We start from the raw sequence: 21,211 nt of genomic DNA, 5'->3' as shown, positions 1-21,211 counted from the left end.
ACCAAACCCCCTCCCCGCCCCGACCGCTGGACTGCCCCTGGTCTGTCAGCCTCTCATCGCATGGATTTGTGAGGCACAGTGCAGCCTCCAGTAACTGCGGCAAGACAGCTCCCTGCAGTGCATGGCCCCATTTATACAAGAGAGATTGACATTGACAGACAAAGAAGTCAATTGGTTATCACTCCTTTGTCAGAGTTTTACAGTCAGTTTGAAGCGCAGAGGGGCCCTCTTTAAGTTATGGGCCCCCTGGCAGCTGCCTACTGTACCCTATAGGAAAGATGGCTCTGGAGCATCCGCAAAACGCATTGCACCTTTCAGCACTCCACAAAGCCTGCTTTGTATGTGACGTCTTCCACATAATGTATGAGTGGTTGTGGGGGGGGGGATCAATACTTCCCCTAGACTGGACTGTAGACTATTGGGGCATTACACATAAGTTGCTGCCTTTGCAGTGTCCCACAACCCATGTGCCACTGCTGTTCTGTGTATATGAAGTTTGGCATTGACATACAGTGGTGCCTTGGATTACGAGCATAATTCGTTCCGGGACCACGCTTGTAATCCAAATCGACTCTTAAACCAAAGCAAATTTGCCCATAAGAAATCATAGAAATGCAGACAATTGGTTCCACACCCCAAAAATAAATATTTATTATTATAAATAACATGTAAAACTAATAAAACAAACATTCAGAAACAGCAGAATATGTGATATTGTAAGTTACTGTACAGTAATGGAGAGGATGGGAAACACAAGGGCTGACAGAGACTGCAGGGAGCATGAAGGAATGAGCAGGACAGATGTGGGCACAGTATGGCAGCACTCTCTGTCCGGGGAGAGAGGGGTTACAGCTATGAAGAGATTACCTCCACAGTCCTGTCCCCTGATGTAAGCCCCAGCCTGAAGTGGATCTGCTATGATTTTGAAGGTGAGGGAGACTTCCTGGGTCAGAGTACAGGGCTGTAGACCCCGCTATGCAGACCCTGCCCCTCCCCCACTCCCCCTCCCACCCAGTACAGGGAGCTCTTACACCAAAGCAATGCTCTTACACCAAGTCATAATTTTAAAAAACTGTGAGCTCTTAAACCAAAACGCTCTTAAACCAAGTTACTCTTAAAACAAGGTACCACTGTATATATAATTGGGTATTCTGTGGATGGTATTGGTAGTACTGCATTTTGCACACTAGATGTCACCCTGTATTTTCTTCTATTGTAAAGCACAGCTGAAGGAGATTATGCAAAAGGCTTAATGGTGTATGTGTCTAAGCACAAGTCTTTACGCTCTGCCATTAGCTGAGAGTTGGCTTGCTGTCCAATCCCTACAAAGTCACCCACATTGTTACTTTTCCTGTCTCTCCGTGCTCTCTCCACCAATCAGAAACCTCCCTAAAGTCTATAAGTAGAGGTGGAATCATGTGTTCAGATGAGTGGAGAACTAGTTCAGCTAGTATGAGGAGGAGTGTAGTGTATGCCAGTCCTGGTAGCATTTCCAGTCTCCCTGTATGCTAGTCATGCTGGGCCAGTACACCTCGGGTGAGGCTTCCAAGGGACTAAATCCTATCCACGCTGAGGGGCTACCCTGAACTTTTTCAAGCCCTTCAACTTCACCAGGAGCTTCAGTCAAGACAGCGGATTGGGAATGAGCGACTAAGCCAATTTACCCTGCTGCACTTTGTCAGGACCTACTGGGGCAGCCCAACAGCCGGGGCACCCTTCACTGGTTCCTGTACACAACACATGATAACATGGGGGGGGGGGCTCCTGTATACAACACATGATAACATGGGGGGGGGGGGCTCCTGTATATAATACATGATAACACGAGGGGCTCCTGTATATAATACATGATAACATGGGGGGGCTCCTGTATATAACACATGATAACACGGGGGGGCTCCTGTATATAATACATGATAACACGGGGGCTCCTGTATATAACACATGATAACACGGGGGGCTCCTGTATATAACACATGATAACACGGGGGCTCCTGTATATAACACATGATAACACGGGGGGGGGGCTCCTGTATATAACACATGATAACACGGGGGGGCTCCTGTATATAACACATGATAACACGGGGGGGGGCTCCTGTATATAACACATGATAACATGGGGGGGCTCCTGTATATAACACATGATAACACGGGGGGGCTCCTGTATATAACACATGATAACACGGGGGTCTCCTGTATATAACACATGATAACACGGGGGGCTCCTGTATATAACACATGATAACACGGGGGGCTCCTGTATATAACACATGATAACACGGGGGTCTCCTGTATATAACACATGATAACACGGGGGGCTCCTGTATATAACACATGATAACACGGGGGGGGGGGCTCCTGTATATAACACATGATAACACCGGGGTCTCCTGTATATAACACATGATAACACGGGGGTCTCCTGTATATAACACATGATAACACGGGGGGGGGGGCTCCTGTATATAACACATGATAACACCGGGGTCTCCTGTATATAACACATGATAACACGGGGGGCTCCTGTATATAACACATGATAACACGGGGGGGGGGGGCTCCTGTATATAACACATGATAACACGGGGGGCTCCTGTATATAACACATGATAACACGGGGGTCTCCTGTATATAACACATGATAACACGGGGGGCTCCTGTATATAACACATGATAACACGGGGGGCTCCTGTATATAACACATGATAACACGGGGGGGGGGGCTCCTGTATATAACACATGATAACATGGGGGGCTCCTGTATATAACACATGATAACACGGGGGGCTCCTGTATATAACACATGATAACACGGGGGGCTCCTGTATATAACACATGATAACACAGGGGGGGGGGGCTCCTGTATATAACACCTGATAACACGGGGGGCTCCTGTATATAACACATGATAACACGGGGGGCTCCTGTATATAACACATGATAACACGGGGGGGGGGGGCTCCTGTATATAACACATGATAACACGGGGGGGGGGGCTCCTGTATATAACACATGATAACACCGGGGTCTCCTGTATATAACACATGATAACACGGGGGGCTCCTGTATATAACACATGATAACACGGGGGGCTCCTGTATATAACACATGATAACATGGGGGGCTCCTGTATATAACACATGATAACACGGGGGGCTCCTGTATATAACACATGATAACACGGGGGGCTCCTGTATATAACACATGATAACACGGGGGGCTCCTGTATATAACACATGATAACACGGGGGCTCCTGTATATAACACATGATAACACGGGGGGGGGGGGCTCCTGTATATAACACATGATAACATGGGGGGCTCCTGTATATAACACATGATAACACGGGGGCTCCTGTATATAACACATGATAACACGGGGGGGGGGGGGCTCCTGTATATAACACATGATAACACGGGGGGCTCCTGTATATAACACATGATAACACGGGGGGCTCCTGTATATAACACATGATAACACGGGGGGCTCCTGTATATAACACATGATAACACAGGGGGCTCCTGTATATAACACATGATAACACAGGGGGGGGGGCTCCTGTATATAACACCTGATAACACGGGGGGCTCCTGTATATAACACATGATAACACAGGGGGTACCTGTATATAACACATGATAACACAGGGGGTTCCTGTAGAGGTCATGACCTCTCACCTGTACATCAGGGATATTTCGGGCATGGAGCTCTCTGACAAGTGAGTGAGGGTCCAGGTTCTCCACAATGAGCTGCAGATCATCCTGGAAATATATATACGTCATCCTCAGGACATGATCTTCATACTGACAAATCTTCTGGTGAAACTCCCGGGTGTCGTCATCTAGGAAATAAGGGAGACACAAGGATGATATCTGGAGGAAAGAAGGTGTCAGGACCTGGTGACCGGCCCGGCCGGTTGCTGAGGGCGCGCTGTCGGCCGGGTTGCTAGCGGCCTTGCGGCGTTCATACATTCTGCTGCAGTCGGGGAAGCCTGCCCCCGGATGAGCAGCACAGCTGATCTGGGTCTTGCTTGAATAATTGGCGGCCAGCACCACCAGTAAATCTGCAGTATGTATCCTGGGGATGGGAATCCAAGCCCCATAAGTATTCCCCCATGCCTGTATCCCTTCCCTGTGATAGAGCTTAGTTTCTTAGTGTGTCCTGACCTAACGTTCCTTCCTGCATTGTGTACTTGGTATTCTGACTTCTGTTGTTTTTGGCTTTTTTATTCTCTTGGATCACGTTTTGTACTGCGCATGTTGCATTGTGTTGTGTTTGTCTTTGTCTGTGTTCACACTTAGAAAGGATTAGGGACTGTCGACCAGTTGTCCGCTCCCGTTAGGGCTGTTGAGGCAATTAGGCAGGGACAGCGGGGCAGGCGCAAGCTTCTGGGCTGCACCTGTCTTTTGTCTCCCTGGCCAGGGTTCTTTACTGTGCAGGTTCTTTACTGTATGAGCAGTGAGACTATGGAACTCTCTGCCACATGAGGTTGTCATGGCCGATTCATAAGTTCAAGGGAGGCCTGGATGATTTTCTTAAAAAATATAATATTACAAGTTCTAGGCATTAGATATCATGTGATAGGACGCTGATCCAGGGATTATTCTCATTGTCATTGGAGTCGGGAAGGAATATTTTATCCCTGTGATGGGGCAATTGTCATCTGCCTCATATGGGTTTTTGCCTTCCTCTGGATCAACACAGTAAGGATTCTGTAGGTTGAACTAAATGGTCTTCTTTCAACCTAATTAACTATGTAACTAATGGTACATTTTGAGCAAAGGTCATTGTGAGGGTGAAGACAAAGAAATGTCATCTTTACTTTAGACGGAATGGCTCCTTCTGGTAATTTCCTTAAACTGAATTTAAAATTATTTCAATTTGATGTATATACATTATATTGATGTATTAGACTGACTCTGTACTTGTAGTAGACACCAGAGATGCGTATCTTACCCCCTTAGGGTATGTTCACACTGAATAATACAGGTGGAATTCAGCAACGGAGCTCCCCGCCGTGGAATCCCACCTGCCTCAGTGTGTCATTGGATGCCTTGCACGTCTCCGCGTCTCCGCTTTTACTCGGTGTGAACATACCCAATGCTGCGTTCACACTGAGTAAAAGTGAAGAGGAATCTGCTAGAAAATCCGCCCGATAAATATGAACATTTCTATTTTCTGTTGTGTATAATAGGCTTTCTGCTCATTCGTGCACATGGCGAAAATTCTGTGGCGGATCTGCTGTCAACCTACAGGGTGTGTTCACATTACGGAATTATTGTGAAGAAGTTCCCGCGTATTGCGCCGCTCGCCCTCACACACTCCAATAGACTCCATTCTATTCTCAGGCAGATTCTGCTGTCCGCCCAAAGAATTCATGTCAATTCTTTGGTCGGACGGCGGAATCTGCCCATCTATAGGACGGGCAGAGATGCATGCGGTAGCACGCCGAGCAAGTGGCGGAATCTGTGGGAACTTGTCAGAAAAAATTCCGTGGTTTAAGCGCGACAAAAGAATTGACGTGTCAATTCTTTGAGAGGATTTCGCTAGAGAAATCAAATAGAAGTCAATGGGGCCTGAATTCGGTTCAATTCTGCTCAAATTCTGCAGGAGCTGAATAGGCAAAGAATTTCAAGCAGAAAACCTTCTACTTCTATTCCTCACCTATTCCTCAGTGTTCACATAACATTATTGGGTTAAAGGGGCATTTCCATCTCAGCCTGTTATCCCATGGCCATAGGATAGAATAGTGGAGGATTGTACAGATGATATTGGGTCATTTATCTATATACAGTAATAAGATTGTTGTAAGGAAGAAAGAAGAGGAGGAGGAGGAGGAGGGGGGAAGCTTACCATCACTGGGGGTTATAACACTCATTCCTGATGACGGGAAAATCTCCTGCAAGATGAAAAAACTATCATTACATATGGAAGCAAAATAAAGCACACTGTGCAGGAGGAGAGGAGGAGGAGGCACAGTGATGTGTACTATCAGGGGCTCCTCCATAGCAGTACACTGTGCAGGGGGAGAGGAGGAGGAGGAGGCACAGTGCTGTGTACCATCAGGGGCTCCTCCATAGCAGTACACTGTGCAGGAGGAGAGGAGGAGGCACAGTGATGTGTACCATCAGGGGCTCCTCCATAGCAGTACACTGTGCAGGAGGAGAGGAGGAGGAGGCACAGTGATGTGTACCATCAGGGGCTCCTCCATAGCAGTACACTGTGCAGGAGGAGAGGAGGAGGAGGCACAGTGATGTGTACTATCAGGGGCTCCTCCATAGCAGTACACTGTGCAGGAGGAGAGGAGGAGGAGGCACAGTGCTGTGTACCATCAGGGGCTCCTCCATAGCAGTACACTGTGCAGGAGGAGAGGAGGAGGAGGCACAGTGCTGTGTACCATCAGGGGCTCCTCCATAGCAGTACACTGTGCAGGAGGAGAGGAGGAGGAGGCACAGTGATGTGTACTATCAGGGGCTCCTCCATAGCAGTACACTGTGCAGGGGAGAGGAGGAGGCACAGTGATGTGTACCATCAGGGGCTCCTCCATAGCAGTACACTGTGCAGGGGGAGAGGAGGAGGCACAGTGATGTGTACCATCAGGGGCTCCTCCATAGCAGTACACTGTGCAGGGGGAGAGGAGGAGGAGGCACAGTGCTGTGTACCATCAGGGGCTCCTCCATAGCAGTACACTGTGCAGGAGGAGAGGAGGAGGAGGCACAGTGATGTGTACTATCAGGGGCTCCTCCATAGCAGTACACTGTGCAGGGGGAGAGGAGGAGGAGGAGGAGGCACAGTGATGTGTACTATCAGGGGCTCCTCCATAGCAGTACACTGTGCAGGAGGAGAGGAGGAGGAGGCACAGTGATGTGTACCATCAGGGGCTCCTCCATAGCAGTACACTGTGCAGGAGGAGAGGAGGAGGAGGCACAGTGCTGTGTACCATCAGGGGCTCCTCCATAGCAGTACACTGTGCAGGGGGAGAGGAGGAGGAGGAGGAGGAGGCACAGTGATGTGTACTATCAGGGGCTCCTCCATAGCAGTACACTGTGCAGGAGGAGGGGGCACAGTGATGTGTACTATCAGGGGCTCCTCCATAGCAGTACACTGTGCAGGGGGAGAGGAGGAGGAGGCACAGTGATGTGTACCATCAGGGGCTCCTCCATAGCAGTACACTGTGCAGGGGAGAGGAGGAGGCACAGTGATGTGTACCATCAGGGGCTCCTCCATAGCAGTACACTGTGCAGGAGGAGAGGAGGAGGAGGCACAGTGATGTGTACTATCAGGGGCTCCTCCATAGCAGTACACTGTGCAGGAGGAGAGGAGGAGGAGGCACAGTGATGTGTACTATCAGGGGCTCCTCCATAGCAGTACACTGTGCAGGGGGAGAGAAGGAGGCGGAGGCACAGTGCTGTGTACCATCAGGGGCTCCTCCATAGCAGTACACTGTGCAGGAGGAGAGGAGGAGGAGGCACAGTGATGTGTACCATCAGGGGCTCCTCCATAGCAGTACACTGTGCAGGAGGAGAGGAGGAGGAGGCACAGTGATGTGTACCATCAGGGGCTCCTCCATAGCAGTACACTGTGCAGGGGAGAGGAGGAGGAGGCACAGTGATGTGTACTATCAGGGGCTCCTCCATAGCAGTACACTGTGCGGGGGGAGAGGAGGAGGAGGCACAGTGATGTGTACTATCAGGGGCTCCTCCATAGCAGTACAATGTGCAGGAGGAGAGGAGGAGGAGGCACAGTGATGTGTACCATCAGGGGCTCCTCCATAGCAGTACACTGTGCAGGGGGAGAGGAGGCGGAGGCACAGTGATGTGTACCATCAGGGGCTCCTCCATAGCAGTACACTGTGCAGGGGGAGGAGAGGAGGAGGGACAGTGATGTGTACCATCAGGGGCTCCTCCATAGCAGTACACTGTGCAGGAGGAGAGGAGGAGGAGGAGGCACAGTGATGTGTACCATCAGGGGCTCCTCCATAGCAGTACACTGTGCAGGGGGAGGAGAGGAGGAGGGACAGTGATGTGTACCATCAGGGGCTCCTCCATAGCAGTACACTGTGCAGGAGGAGAGGAGGAGGAGGAGGCACAGTGATGTGTACTATCAGGGGCTCCTCCATAGCAGTACACTGTGCAGGAGGAGAGGAGGAGGGAGAGTGATGTGTACCATCAGGGGCTCCTCCATAGCAGTACACTGTGCAGGAGGAGGAGGAGGGACAGTGATGTGTACTATCAGGGGCTCCTCCATAGCAGTACACTGTGCAGGAGGAGAGGAGGAGGAGGCACAGTGATGTGTACCATCAGGGGCTCCTCCATAGCAGTACACTGTGCAGGAGGAGAGGAGGAGGAGGCACAGTGATGTGTACTATCAGGGGCTCCTCCATAGCAGTACACTGTGCAGGGGAGAGGAGGAGGAGGCACAGTGCTGTGTACTATCAGGGGCTCCTCCATAGCAGTACACTGTGCAGGGGGAGAGGAGGAGGAGGCACAGTGATGTGTACCATCAGGGGCTCCTCTATAGCAGTACACTGTGCAGGGGGAGAGGAGGAGGAGGCACAGTGATGTGTACCATCAGGAGCTCCTCCATAGCAGTACACTGTGCAGGAGGAGAGGAGGAGGAGGAGGCACAGTGATGTGTACTATCAGGGGCTCCTCCATAGCAGTACACCGTGCAGGAGGAGAGGAGAGGAGGAGGAGGCACAGTGATGTGTACTATCAGGGGCTCCTCCATAGCAGTACACTGTGCAGGAGGAGGAGAGGAGGAGGAGGCACAGTGATGTGTACTATCAGGGGCTCCTCCATAACAGTACACTGTGCAGGAGGAGGGGAGGAGGCACAGTGCTGTGTACCATCAGGGGCTCCTCCATAGCAGTACACTGTGCAGGAGGAGAGGAGGAGGAGGCACAGTGCTGTGTACCATCAGGGGCTCCTCCATAGCAGTACACTGTGCAGGGGGAGAGGAGGAGGAGGAGGCACAGTGCTGTGTACCATCAGGGGCTCCTCCATAGCAGTACACTGTGCAGGAGGAGAGGAGGAGGCACAGTGCTGTGTACCATCAGGGGCTCCTCCATAGCAGTACACTGTGCAGGAGGAGAGGAGGAGGAGGCACAGTGATGTGTACCATCAGGGGCTCCTCCATAGCAGTACACTGTGCAGGAGGAGGAGAGGAGGAGGAGGCACAGTGATGTGTACTATCAGGGGCTCCTCCATAGCAGTACACTGTGCAGGGGGAGAGGAGGAGGAGGAGGCACAGTGATGTGTACCATCAGGGGCTCCTTCATAGCAGTACACCGTGCAGGGGGAGAGGAGGAGGCACAGTGATGTGTACCATCAGGGGCTCCTCCATAGCAGTACACTGTGCAGGGGGAGAGGAGGAGGAGGCACAGTGATGTGTACCATCAGGGGCTCCTCCATAGCAGTACACTGTGCAGGAGGAGAGGAGGAGGAGGCACAGTGATGTGTACCATCAGGGGCTCCTCCATAGCAGTACACTGTGCGGGAGGAGAGGAGGAGGCACAGTGATGTGTACCATCAGGGGCTCCCCCATAGCAGTACACTGTGCAGGAGGAGAGGAGGAGGAGGCACAGTGATGTGTACTATCAGGGGCTCCTCCATAGCAGTACACTGTGCAGGAGGAGAGGAGGAGGAGGCACAGTGCTGTGTACCATCAGGGGCTCCTCCATAGCAGTACACTGTGCAGGAGGAGAGGAGGAGGAGGCACAGTGATGTGTACTATCAGGGGCTCCTCCATAGCAGTACACTGTGCAGGAGGAGAGGAGGAGGAGGCACAGTGCTGTGTACCATCAGGGGCTCCTCCATAGCAGTACACTGTGCAGGAGAGGAGGAGGAGGAGGAGGCGGCACAGTGATGTGTACCATCAGGGGCTCCTCCATAGCAGTACACTGTGCAGGAGGAGAGGAGGAGGAGGCACAGTGCTGTGTACCATCAGGGGCTCCTCCATAGCAGTACACTGTGCAGGGGGAGAGGAGGAGGAGGCACAGTGATGTGTACCATCAGGGGCTCCTCCATAGCAGTACACTGTGCAGGGGGAGAGGAGGAGGAGGAGGCACAGTGCTGTGTACCATCAGGGGCTCCTCCATAGCAGTACACTGTGCAGGAGGAGAGGAGGAGGCACAGTGCTGTGTACCATCAGGGGCTCCTCCATAGCAGTACACTGTGCAGGAGGAGAGGAGGAGGAGGCACAGTGATGTGTACCATCAGGGGCTCCTCCATAGCAGTACACTGTGCAGGAGGAGAGGAGGAGGAGGCACAGTGATGTGTACCATCAGGGGCTCCTCCATAGCAGTACACTGTGCAGGGGGAGAGGAGGAGGAGGCACAGTGATATGTACCATCAGGGGCTCCTCCATAGCAGTACACTGTGCAGGAGGAGGAGAGGAGGAGGAGGCACAGTGATGTGTACTATCAGGGGCTCCTCCATAGCAGTACACTGTGCAGGGGGAGAGGAGGAGGAGGAGGCACAGTGATGTGTACCATCAGGAGCTCCTCCATAGCAGTACACTGTGCAGGAGGAGAGGAGGAGGAGGCACAGTGCTGTGTACCATCAGGAGCTCCTCCATAGCAGTACACTGTGCAGGGGGAGAGGAGGAGGAGGAGGAGGCACAGTGATGTGTACCATCAGGGGCTCCTCCATAGCAGTACACTGTGCAGGGGGAGAGGAGGAGGCACAGTGATGTGTACCATCAGGGGCTCCTCCATAGCAGTACACTGTGCAGGAGGAGAGGAGGAGGAGGCACAGTGCTGTGTACTATCAGGGGCTCCTCCATAGCAGTACACTGTGCAGGGGGAGAGGAGGAGGAGGAGGCACAGTGCTGTGTACCATCAGGGGCTCCTCCATAGCAGTACACTGTGCAGGAGGAGAGGAGGAGGCACAGTGCTGTGTACCATCAGGGGCTCCTCCATAGCAGTACACTGTGCAGGAGGAGAGGAGGAGGAGGCACAGTGATGTGTACCATCAGGGGCTCCTCCATAGCAGTACACTGTGCAGGAGGAGAGGAGGAGGAGGCACAGTGATGTGTACCATCAGGGGCTCCTCCATAGCAGTACACTGTGCAGGGGGAGAGGAGGAGGAGGAGGCACAGTGCTGTGTACCATCAGGGGCTCCTCCATAGCAGTACACTGTGCAGGAGGAGAGGAGGAGGCACAGTGCTGTGTACCATCAGGGGCTCCTCCATAGCAGTACACTGTGCAGGAGGAGAGGAGGAGGAGGCACAGTGATGTGTACCATCAGGGGCTCCTCCATAGCAGTACACTGTGCAGGAGGAGAGGAGGAGGAGGCACAGTGATGTGTACCATCAGGGGCTCCTCCATAGCAGTACACTGTGCAGGAGGAGAGGAGGAGGAGGCACAGTGATGTGTACCATCAGGGGCTCCTCCATAGCAGTACACTGTGCAGGGGGAGAGGAGGAGGAGGAGGCACAGTGCTGTGTACCATCAGGGGCTCCTCCATAGCAGTACACTGTGCAGGAGGAGAGGAGGAGGCACAGTGCTGTGTACCATCAGGGGCTCCTCCATAGCAGTACACTGTGCAGGAGGAGAGGAGGAGGAGGCACAGTGATGTGTACCATCAGGGGCTCCTCCATAGCAGTACACTGTGCAGGAGGAGAGGAGGAGGAGGCACAGTGATGTGTACCATCAGGGGCTCCTCCATAGCAGTACACTGTGCAGGGGGAGAGGAGGAGGAGGCACAGTGATATGTACCATCAGGGGCTCCTCCATAGCAGTACACTGTGCAGGAGGAGGAGAGGAGGAGGAGGCACAGTGATGTGTACTATCAGGGGCTCCTCCATAGCAGTACACTGTGCAGGGGGAGAGGAGGAGGAGGAGGCACAGTGATGTGTACCATCAGGAGCTCCTCCATAGCAGTACACTGTGCAGGAGGAGAGGAGGAGGAGGCACAGTGCTGTGTACCATCAGGAGCTCCTCCATAGCAGTACACTGTGCAGGGGGAGAGGAGGAGGAGGAGGAGGCACAGTGATGTGTACCATCAGGGGCTCCTCCATAGCAGTACACTGTGCAGGGGGAGAGGAGGAGGCACAGTGATGTGTACCATCAGGGGCTCCTCCATAGCAGTACACTGTGCAGGAGGAGAGGAGGAGGAGGCACAGTGCTGTGTACCATCAGGAGCTCCTCCATAGCAGTACACTGTGCAGGGGGAGAGGAGGAGGAGGAGGAGGCACAGTGATGTGTACCATCAGGGGCTCCTCCATAGCAGTACACTGTGCAGGGGGAGAGGAGGAGGCACAGTGATGTGTACCATCAGGGGCTCCTCCATAGCAGTACACTGTGCAGGAGGAGAGGAGGAGGAGGCACAGTGCTGTGTACTATCAGGGGCTCCTCCATAGCAGTACACTGTGCAGGGGGAGAGGAGGAGGAGAAGGCACAGTGATGTGTACCATCAGGGGCTCCTCCATAGCAGTACACTGTGCAGGGGGAGAGGAGGAGGCACAGTGATGTGTACCATCAGGGGCTCCTCCATAGCAGTACACTGTGCAGGAGGAGAGGAGGAGGAGGCACAGTGATGTGTACCATCAGGGGCTCCTCCATAGCAGTACACTGTGCAGGAGGAGAGGAGGAGGAGGCACAGTGATGTGTACCATCAGGGGCTCCTCCATAGCAGTACACTGTGCAGGGGGAAAGTGTACAGTATAGCAGCCAGGCCCTTCTCTGTGCATCGATAAAGTAGTCAGGTCCCCGCTCTGTGCAGACATATAGTAGTCAGGCCCTCATCTATTCATCTGTATAGCAGTCAGGCCCCCTCTATTCATCTGTATAGCATAGCAGCCAGGCCCTCTATTCATCTCTATAGCAGTCAGTCCTCCTCTATTCATCTGTATAGCAGTCAGGCCCCCTCTATTCATCTGTATAGCAGTCAGGCCTCCTCTATTCATATCTATAGCAGTCAGGCCTCCTCTATTCATATCTATAGCAGTCAGGCCTCCTCTATTCATATCTATAGCAGTCAGGCCTCCTCTATTCATATCTATAGCAGTCAGGCCTCCTCTATTCATTTCTATAGCAGTCAGGCCTCCTCTGTACATCTGTATAGCAGCCAGGCCCTCTATTCATCTGTATAGCAGTCAGGCCCTCCTATATTCATCTGTATAGCAGTCAGTCCTCCTCTATTCATCTGTATAGCAGTCAGGCCCCCTCTATTCATCTGTATAGCAGTCAGTCCTCCTCTATTCATCTGTATAGCATAGCAGCCAGGCCCTCTATTCATCTGTATAGCAGTCAGGCCCTCCTATATTTATCTGTATAGCAGTCAGGCCCTCCTCTATTCATCTGTATAACAGTCAGGCCCCCTCTATTCATCTGTATAACAGTCAGGCCCCCTCTATTCATTTCTATAGCAGTCAGGCCTCCTCTGTACATCTGTATAGCAGTCAGGCCCTCCTATATTCATATCTATAGCAGTCAGGCCTCCTCTATTCATCTGTATAGCAGTCAGTCTTCCTCTATTCATCTGTATAGCAGTCAGGCCCCCTCTATTCATCTGTATAGCAGTCAGGCCCTCCTCTATTCATATCTATAGCAGTCAGGCCCTCTATTCATCTGTATAGCAGTCAGTCCTCCTCTATTCATCTGTATAGCAGTCAGTCCTCCTCTATTCATCTGTATAGCAGTCAGGCCCTCATCTATTCATATCTATAGCAGTCAGGCCCCCTCTATTCATCTCTATAGCAGTCAGTCCTCCTCTATTCATCTGTATAGCAGTCAGGCCCCCTCTATTCATCTGTATAGAAGTCAGGCCTCCTCTATTCATCTGTATAGCAGTCAGACCTCCTCTATTCATATCTATAGCAGTCAGGCCCTCTATTCATCTGTATAGCAGTCAGGCCTCCTCTATTCATCTGTATAGCAGTCAGGCCCCCTCTGTACATCTGTATAGCAGTCAGGCCCCCCTCTATTCATCTGTTTAGCAGTCAGGCCTCCTCTATTCATCTGTTTAGCAGTCAGGCCCTCCTCTATTCATCTGTATAGCAGTCAGGCCTCCTCTATTCATCTGTATAGCAGTCAGGCCCCCTCTATTCATCTGTATAGCAGTCAGGCCCCCTCTATTCATCTGTATAGCAGTCAGACCTCCTCTATTCATATCTATAGCAGTCAGGCCTCCTCTATTCATATCTATAGCAGTCAGGCCTCCTCTATTCATATCTATAGCAGTCAGGCCCCCTCTATTCATCTGTTTAGCAGTCAGGCCCCCTCTATTCATCTCTATAGCAGTCAGGCCTCCTCTATTCATCTGTATAGCAGTCAGGCCCCCTCTATTCATCTGTATAGCAGTCAGGCCCCCTCTATTCATCTGTATAGCAGTCAGACCTCCTCTATTCATATCTATAGCAGTCAGGCCTCCTCTATTCATATCTATAGCAGTCAGGCCCCCTCTATTCATCTGTTTAGCAGTCAGGCCCCCTCTATTCATCTCTATAGCAGTCAGGCCTCCTCTATTCATCTGTATAGCAGTCAGGCCCCCTCTATTCATCTGTATAGCAGTCAGGCCCCCTCTATTCATCTGTATAGCAGTCAGACCTCCTCTATTCATATCTATAGCAGTCAGGCCTCCTCTATTCATATCTATAGCAGTCAGGCCTCCTCTATTCATATCTATAGCAGTCAGGCCTCCTCTATTCATATCTATAGCAGTCAGGCCCCCTCTATTCATCTGTTTAGCAGTCAGGCCCCCTCTATTCATCTCTATAGCAGTCAGGCCTCCTCTATTCATCTGTTTAGCAGTCAGGCCTCCTCTATTCATCTGTATAGCAGTCAGGCCCTCCTCTATTCATCTGTATAGCAGTCAGGCCTCCTCTATTCATCTGTATAGCAGTCAGGCCTCCTCTATTCATTTGTATAGCAGTCAGGCCCCCTCTATTCATCTGTATAGCATTCAGGCCCCCTCTATTCATCTGTATAGCAGTCAGGTCCTCCTCTATTCATCTGTATAGCAGTCAGGCCCCCTCTTTTCATCTGTATAGCAGTCAGGCCCCCTCTATTCATCTGTATAGCAGTCAGGCCCCCTCTATTCATCTGTATAGCAGTCAGGCCCTTCTCTATTCATCTGTATAGTAGTCAGGCCCTCCTCTGTGCATCCATTAAGTAGTCAGGTCCCCACTCTTTGCACACATATAGTAGTCGGGCCCTCCTCTGTGCAGACATATAGTAGTTTGGCCCTTCTCTGTTCTCCATATATATTAGTCAGGCCTTCGTCTGTGCCCCATGTACATTAGATACATAGCCACGCCATGCCAGAATGCAGGTGGAAGGAGCGCCCTCTTGTGGTCAGAGGCAGATTGATGCCCGCTGACACAAGAGCCTGTCAATCACAGCCTCGTACTGTGAGAGCCCTATAAAATGTTGAAACATTAAGAAATTTTTGTGTCTATCACTCAATGCTACTGATATCATGGGGGTATAATATAGCCTGAGGGGGTATGAATTGGCCTAGGCCAAAATATACCCCGGGGTATAATCTAGCATAGGCCAAAATATGCATTACACCGGCCCTGCAGGCCCTGGCTCCTTCATTACACCCAAAGTCCAATGCCCCATGTGCTCTGGGTTCTTTTTCTACTGTTTCCCGTCTCTGATCAGTATGTTGGGGGTGGGGGTCTGTATGAAATCTATCAGGATGTTTGTGGGGTCCACGGCCAGGCACACTCTCATAGGCCATAGTCAGTGTCTCTAGCAGTGGGTTATGTCACTGACATCAGGGAGATGTAGAACAGGCATAGTGTAGCCTCCAACCGTCCTGGACAAGTTCCAGCCCCCTCTATTTATATCAGGGCAAAATCCGCTCACCTGGAGTCCTGCCTCCCTCCTACCGAAACATGGCATACATATACACTGTATATCTAGTCAGAATATAAGAGACAGGAAGGTGTCTTACCTTCGAGCCGTGTGTGGAATTACTTTAAGGAAGTGTAAGGAAGGGCGGAAACCTTTATAGATTACTGTCAGTTTTATAGTTAATCAGCCCTCTAAGGAAAGGGTGTGGGTGTGTTTTTTGTACAGATTTTTCTTTGTTACAGATCACCATGTTTCTTTAAAAATAAGACAGGATCTTCTTTTTTTGTTCCCAAAAATCGGGCAAGGGCTTATTTCTGGAGACCCACGGTAGTGACAAATCTAACTCTGCAGAACCTGACAACCTCAGCTCTGCTGCATCTGACCGTGTCTGGTAGATTGACAGCCCTCACCGGCAGGGTCTCCTTCCCTTTATGCCATTTACCGTATCTATGTCCTTAATCTTGTTATATTCAGTTTGTCACCCGTTATCGCTTGTATATCGATCAGGAATTAAGGGGCCCTTTATAAATGAATATTAATAATCCTGCAGTTGCTGTCTAGGACAGAGGGGGCAGCACAGAGCACTGTGTCCGACTGAAGAGAATACACCACTTCCTGCAGGACATACAGCAGCTGATAAATACCGAAAGACTGGAGATTTTTAAATAGAGGTAAATTACAAATCTATATAACTTTCTGAAACCAGTTGATTTGAAAGAAAAATATTTTTGCCCAAGTACCCCTTTAACTTATCACTTATCACCGTGTAAACCCCCTATTCCATGGACCGACTGTGAGGAGCTGTCAGTGCTCATTTGCTCCTCGTTCCCCGCTCGCTGCCGCAGCTATTTCACATGGCGGCAGCGAGCAGGTGAGTGTGGGGGGGGGGGCCCCGGGAGCTGCGGGGGGGGGGGGGGGGCTACCCGGGTGATCACTAGATCATCCAGGCAGCCCATACGGGATAGTGGCGGTCTGCTGCCGCCGCTCCTATGCCACGCTGTGGCGGCAGCAGATCGCTACTATGACAGTCGCTTGTTTTTCAACATGTTTGAAAAACAAGCAACGCAGCGATCAGCCGACATGAACGTTTTCGGCTGATCGTTGCCCTCTATTCCACGGGACTAATATCGGCCTGACTGCTTCTCATGTTTTTCACCTACTCTGCTCTGCTGTTCTGTGTTGTAGCAGAGGCCAGGGTTTCAGTCCCCTGGCTGATCAGCATAGGTGTTGTGTGTGCTCACTGATTGCTGACTGACAGCTGACTCACCAGTTAGCTGTCAGTATCTGGCAGGACCTGGAGCCTTAGCCCCAATCAAGCGTGAGGCTGGGACTTCAGGCTCCATAAGTACCAGCATTTGTATCATGTTCTTGCCTGCGATAGTATCTAGCGCCGAGTTTACTTGACCTAGCGTTTTCCTGCATATATTCTCTGGTTACCTGACTTCGGCTATTTACCCTTTGACTACCCCTCTGGACACGATTTTGTACTTTGCTGCTCGGTTGGTTTTGACTTGGACTCCTGACTTTCCCTTTATTGTGTTTTGTATTGTCTTGTTTTCTTCTGTGTTTCACTGAGTGAGATCAGGGACTGCCGTCCAGTTGTCCGCTGCTATTAGAGCATCTGAGGCAAGTAGGTAGGGACAGCGAGGTGGGTGCCAGCTTCAGGGCTCACCTGTCCTTGTGTTTCCCTGTCCCTATCCTAACAGACGCCCTCCTATGTCTGGAAGATACATGCAAGTGTCTCAGGAGCTGATGACAAATACTGGGCAAGTAGACTGTCGAGCACATGTCAGAGCTCCAATATGCCACAAGTTATGGTAAAGTCGAAGGAGCTGGAAAAGAAAGTGAAGCAAAGCCATTATTAAGGTGGTGGCTCCAAGCATGAGGGCTTCTCTTTGGGCTTGGTGTGTTGAAAAGCAAGATGGGAATTGAAAAGGTAGGACCCTCTCAGGACATGACCAGTCCATGTGGTAATTGAGGCCTTCTGACAAGATAACCATGAACAGTATCCAATGGATCGCTCCAACCGGAAACCCTTTCTCTCTGTTATTGTTGGGTTAATTTTACAAATGAAAAATAAATTACATATTTTTACATTACATTAACTATTATATGAGAACATGTGGAAATAACAGCAACCATTTAACTCTATGATGGGAGGCAAGAGATAAATAAATGAAAAAAATACAACCCTCAATAACAATATATGGTGCCATTTACGGGTGGGAAGACCCTGATGCAATGGAACCTTGGACCTCTAGACTTGTAAAAATCACCTATTAGTAGTATGATAACTTCCATAGGAGATTCCACTGGGGACTCGTCTACTGTAAATCTTAGGAGCTGTCACCAATTCTTGATTAACCCCTGAGGAAGAAACAGATGAGATGTGGAAATTACTGTAAACAACAACAAGGTGATCGCCATTACAGAAGACGCAGATGCTACAAAGTATCAACACAATGTAATAATTCCTGAGAGGGTTATAACCATAATTAATATCCATCCAAGTTATTACAAGAGGGTATAAATAGGGATGTAAGAAGCCGGGAGGGCGCTCCTCCGTATGGTGAGGAGATATCGACACCAGCAATGGGAATTTCCAGATACCGACCTTGTATAGGAAGAACACAATAGTCGCATGTAATCGTCATTATTACTACAAGTTTCATTTAAGACCTTCTTTCTGCTATGGGAGTCAATCTATATAAGGTACGCATCACTAGAGTTCTCCACACATTCACATTTTGTTGTTTCTTTTTTACAGATATAAAATTACAATAAATAGGATATAAAATTTTAACATTTTTCTTTTTAATTGTGTAAATCAGGTGGATGAGGATTACCGTCAAGCAGCAGTTTCTTCCAATCTGACCATTACTCGTGTAACTGAATTCATCATCTTTGGCTTCCCGAGTCTTCAGCAGTACCAGCTTCTGCTCTTCTGTGTGTTCTTCCTCATCTACCTGTTCACCATCACTGGGAATGGAAGCATCTTCCTCTTGGTGGCCCTTGACCACCATCTGCATACTCCTATGTATTTCTTTGTCGGTAATTTGTCTTTCATTGATTTGAGCTACGCAACGGTAACCATCCCCAAGATGTTGGCCAAGTTCTCCATGAACCTTGACACTATTTCTTATACGGCCTGCTTAACGCAAATGTATATTTTTTTGTCTTTAACAGTAACAGAGTGTTTACTTCTGATGGTAATGGCTTATGACCGATATGTTGCCATATGTTCTCCTCTACACTACCTGACCATCATGACTAAAAGACGGTATATACTGATGATAGCTATGGTATGGGCCGGTGGTTTCACTGTTCCAGTCACTTCCTTAATTTTAGCCTTGAAGTTACCATTCTGTGGTCCAAACATCATCTATCATTATTACTGTGACCATCCACCATTGCTGCAGTTGGCCTGTACTGACACCTCTATAAATGTAGCAGTCGGCTCCTCCCTTGGGGCTTTCATTCTTCTTATAACATTTACTCTAGTAGTTGTCTCTTACATTAAAATCATATTAACCATCCTCAAAATGAATTCCAAAGATGGACGCAAGAAGACGTTCTCCACATGCGCCTCGCACTTTGCTGTGGTCAGTATCTTCTACTTGCCACTAATCTTCATGTACATCCGACCAAAGGCTTCCTACTCTTCAGATGTGGATTCTCTGGTGGCCCTGCTCTACACAGTATTAACACCTATGATGAATCCATTAATATACAGCCTCAGGAACAAGGACATTATAAAGGCTTTCAAGAGGAAAATCCACTTGGAAACCAAAGAATAGCAAAAAAAACCACCACCACCAACAAAAACAACTAATAATTGCTTTGATTAGTGAATCCACCCATATGACTTAGACTATAGATACGATAAGGTCTCTTAATCTGGAAAACTTCAGTTTTTATTAAGTAGACTGTGTTAGCACCAGGTAGTAGCAAGGGCGATCAGATGGAACAATGACAGTGAGCCCTAGCTGATCCCACCCACTGTGCCTGCCTACTTGCCATGGATAGTTTTAGGAAGCTGTGGACAACCATGAGGACGGTCTGTATGCTGGTAAGGTGCAACACAAAACTGAGACAGACAGACGAACGCAATAAATCAGGGTCAACAGTCCTGGTCGGCAACAGCGGGCAGAAAAGGTACAAAAATGGAGGCAGTTGGGTAGGCAATACGGTCAAAACGGGTAGCAAAACAGGGGAGTAAGAGAATGAGCAAAGGGTCAGAAAAACAGGTAACAGCAGAGGAAACACTTAGCCTAGCAAGAAAACTAACAGTCAGTATCTGCTGCTGACCTGAGAAACTATTTATAATGGATCAGGAGCCTGTTCCAGAGCACCATTGGATCGGCCTTCTGAATCACCGTGAGAAACACCAGGTGAACTTAGGGCTGACTGGCAAGGATACTTGCCAGTCAACCTCAGAAAAAATGTAATCTTCAGGTCCTGGGATCTCCCGGACGGTGATGTGAGCCTGTGGGTCCCTGATTACCAGGGGCACTGTCGGGTAACTGTGGTGTCACCTGGCTCAGGAGAGAAAGGCGGGGGGAGGGGTTCTCCTTCCCAGATTGGCTAGCTGAAGACCGTGTTGCAGGACAGAGATCAGGTAAGTTCCTGACGAAATGTTTGAATTAGCAGACAAATGCCTTATGCACATAGCCAATTTATGGCTTATTACAGTTCTGAGTTGTACAGATATGCAATATAGCACCCATAGAAGTCTGTATACCACCATAAACTTCCAGTAGATGTCATATTATGGAAGTATTCCATAATAACCATGGGAGTGTTAAGGATAACCCTCCTGCTATCTCATCTTCATCTGTGTTCTAAACACCTAATCATGTGCCATTTAATACTTTCTTATGTTGATTGCTTAAAGGGGTTACCCAGCGCTACAAAAACATGGCCACTTTCCCCCTACTGTTGTCTCCAGTTTGGGTGGGGTTTTGAAGTAAATGGAGCTTAATTGCAAACCGCACCTGAACTGGAGACAACAGTAGGGGGAAAAGTGGCCATGTTTTTGTAGCGCTGGATAACCCCTTTAAGTCTGGAGTTTGATTTGTTAGCCTAGTTTTTGTGTTTCCCATTTTATGTCCTGGTGCCGCACTGTTCCTTGTCTGGCCCTTGTTCCCTGTAATTTGTTACCTTAATTTTGGTATGTAGTCATAGATCCTTGTCTTGTTAGTTTTTCTGGCGGCTTTTAGTATTTTGCCTTGGCTGAGTTTTTGTTGGTCCAAATGCTTCTTTGCTTGTTTTTTTTTTTTTTTTTTTTTTTTTTTTTCAAATTCAAAAGAAAATGACATACAAAAAAGCAAATACATAATACATTCAACATCAACATTGTAAATCAGCCCCTTACCCTTTGAATCTGTGGGCAAGACCATAAC

At 49.6% G+C, this 21,211-nt stretch overlaps 3 protein-coding genes across 3 annotated transcripts in view; 2 read left to right on the top strand and 1 right to left on the bottom strand.

The window, feature by feature from the left end:
* Window positions 1-5,900, bottom strand: part of LOC138792262 (NACHT, LRR and PYD domains-containing protein 3-like) — a 43,533-nt gene extending 37,633 nt beyond the window's left edge. The window contains exons 1-2 of the mRNA XM_069969475.1: window positions 5,858-5,900; window positions 3,682-3,845 (exon numbers count right to left, since the gene is read on the bottom strand). Of these exons, the coding sequence (XP_069825576.1) occupies window positions 3,682-3,845; window positions 5,858-5,882 (189 nt within the window). The 5' untranslated portion in view covers window positions 5,883-5,900. The remainder of the gene's footprint in view (window positions 1-3,681; window positions 3,846-5,857) is intronic.
* Window positions 5,901-16,663: 10,763 nt separating this feature from the next.
* LOC138794021 (olfactory receptor 6N1-like) lies at window positions 16,664-19,606 on the top strand. Its single transcript, XM_069972787.1, has 3 exons — window positions 16,664-16,680; window positions 17,516-17,597; window positions 18,641-19,606. Exons 1-3 carry the CDS (start codon window positions 16,664-16,666, stop codon window positions 19,604-19,606), a joined length of 1,065 nt encoding a protein of 354 aa, XP_069828888.1.
* Window positions 19,607-19,827: 221 nt separating this feature from the next.
* The window catches only part of LOC138794020 (olfactory receptor 6N1-like), a 29,454-nt gene continuing 28,070 nt past the window's right edge, over window positions 19,828-21,211 (top strand). Inside the window, exon 1 of the mRNA XM_069972786.1 lies at window positions 19,828-19,986. Coding sequence (XP_069828887.1) covers window positions 19,828-19,986 — 159 coding nt within the window. The remainder of the gene's footprint in view (window positions 19,987-21,211) is intronic.

The sequence above is a fragment of the Dendropsophus ebraccatus genome, chromosome 5 (assembly GCF_027789765.1).
Source record: "Dendropsophus ebraccatus isolate aDenEbr1 chromosome 5, aDenEbr1.pat, whole genome shotgun sequence".
NCBI classification, from domain to species: domain Eukaryota; kingdom Metazoa; phylum Chordata; class Amphibia; order Anura; family Hylidae; genus Dendropsophus; species Dendropsophus ebraccatus.
Note: the sequence above shows the minus strand (reverse complement) of the source record. Positions and strands in the feature narration are given on the sequence as shown.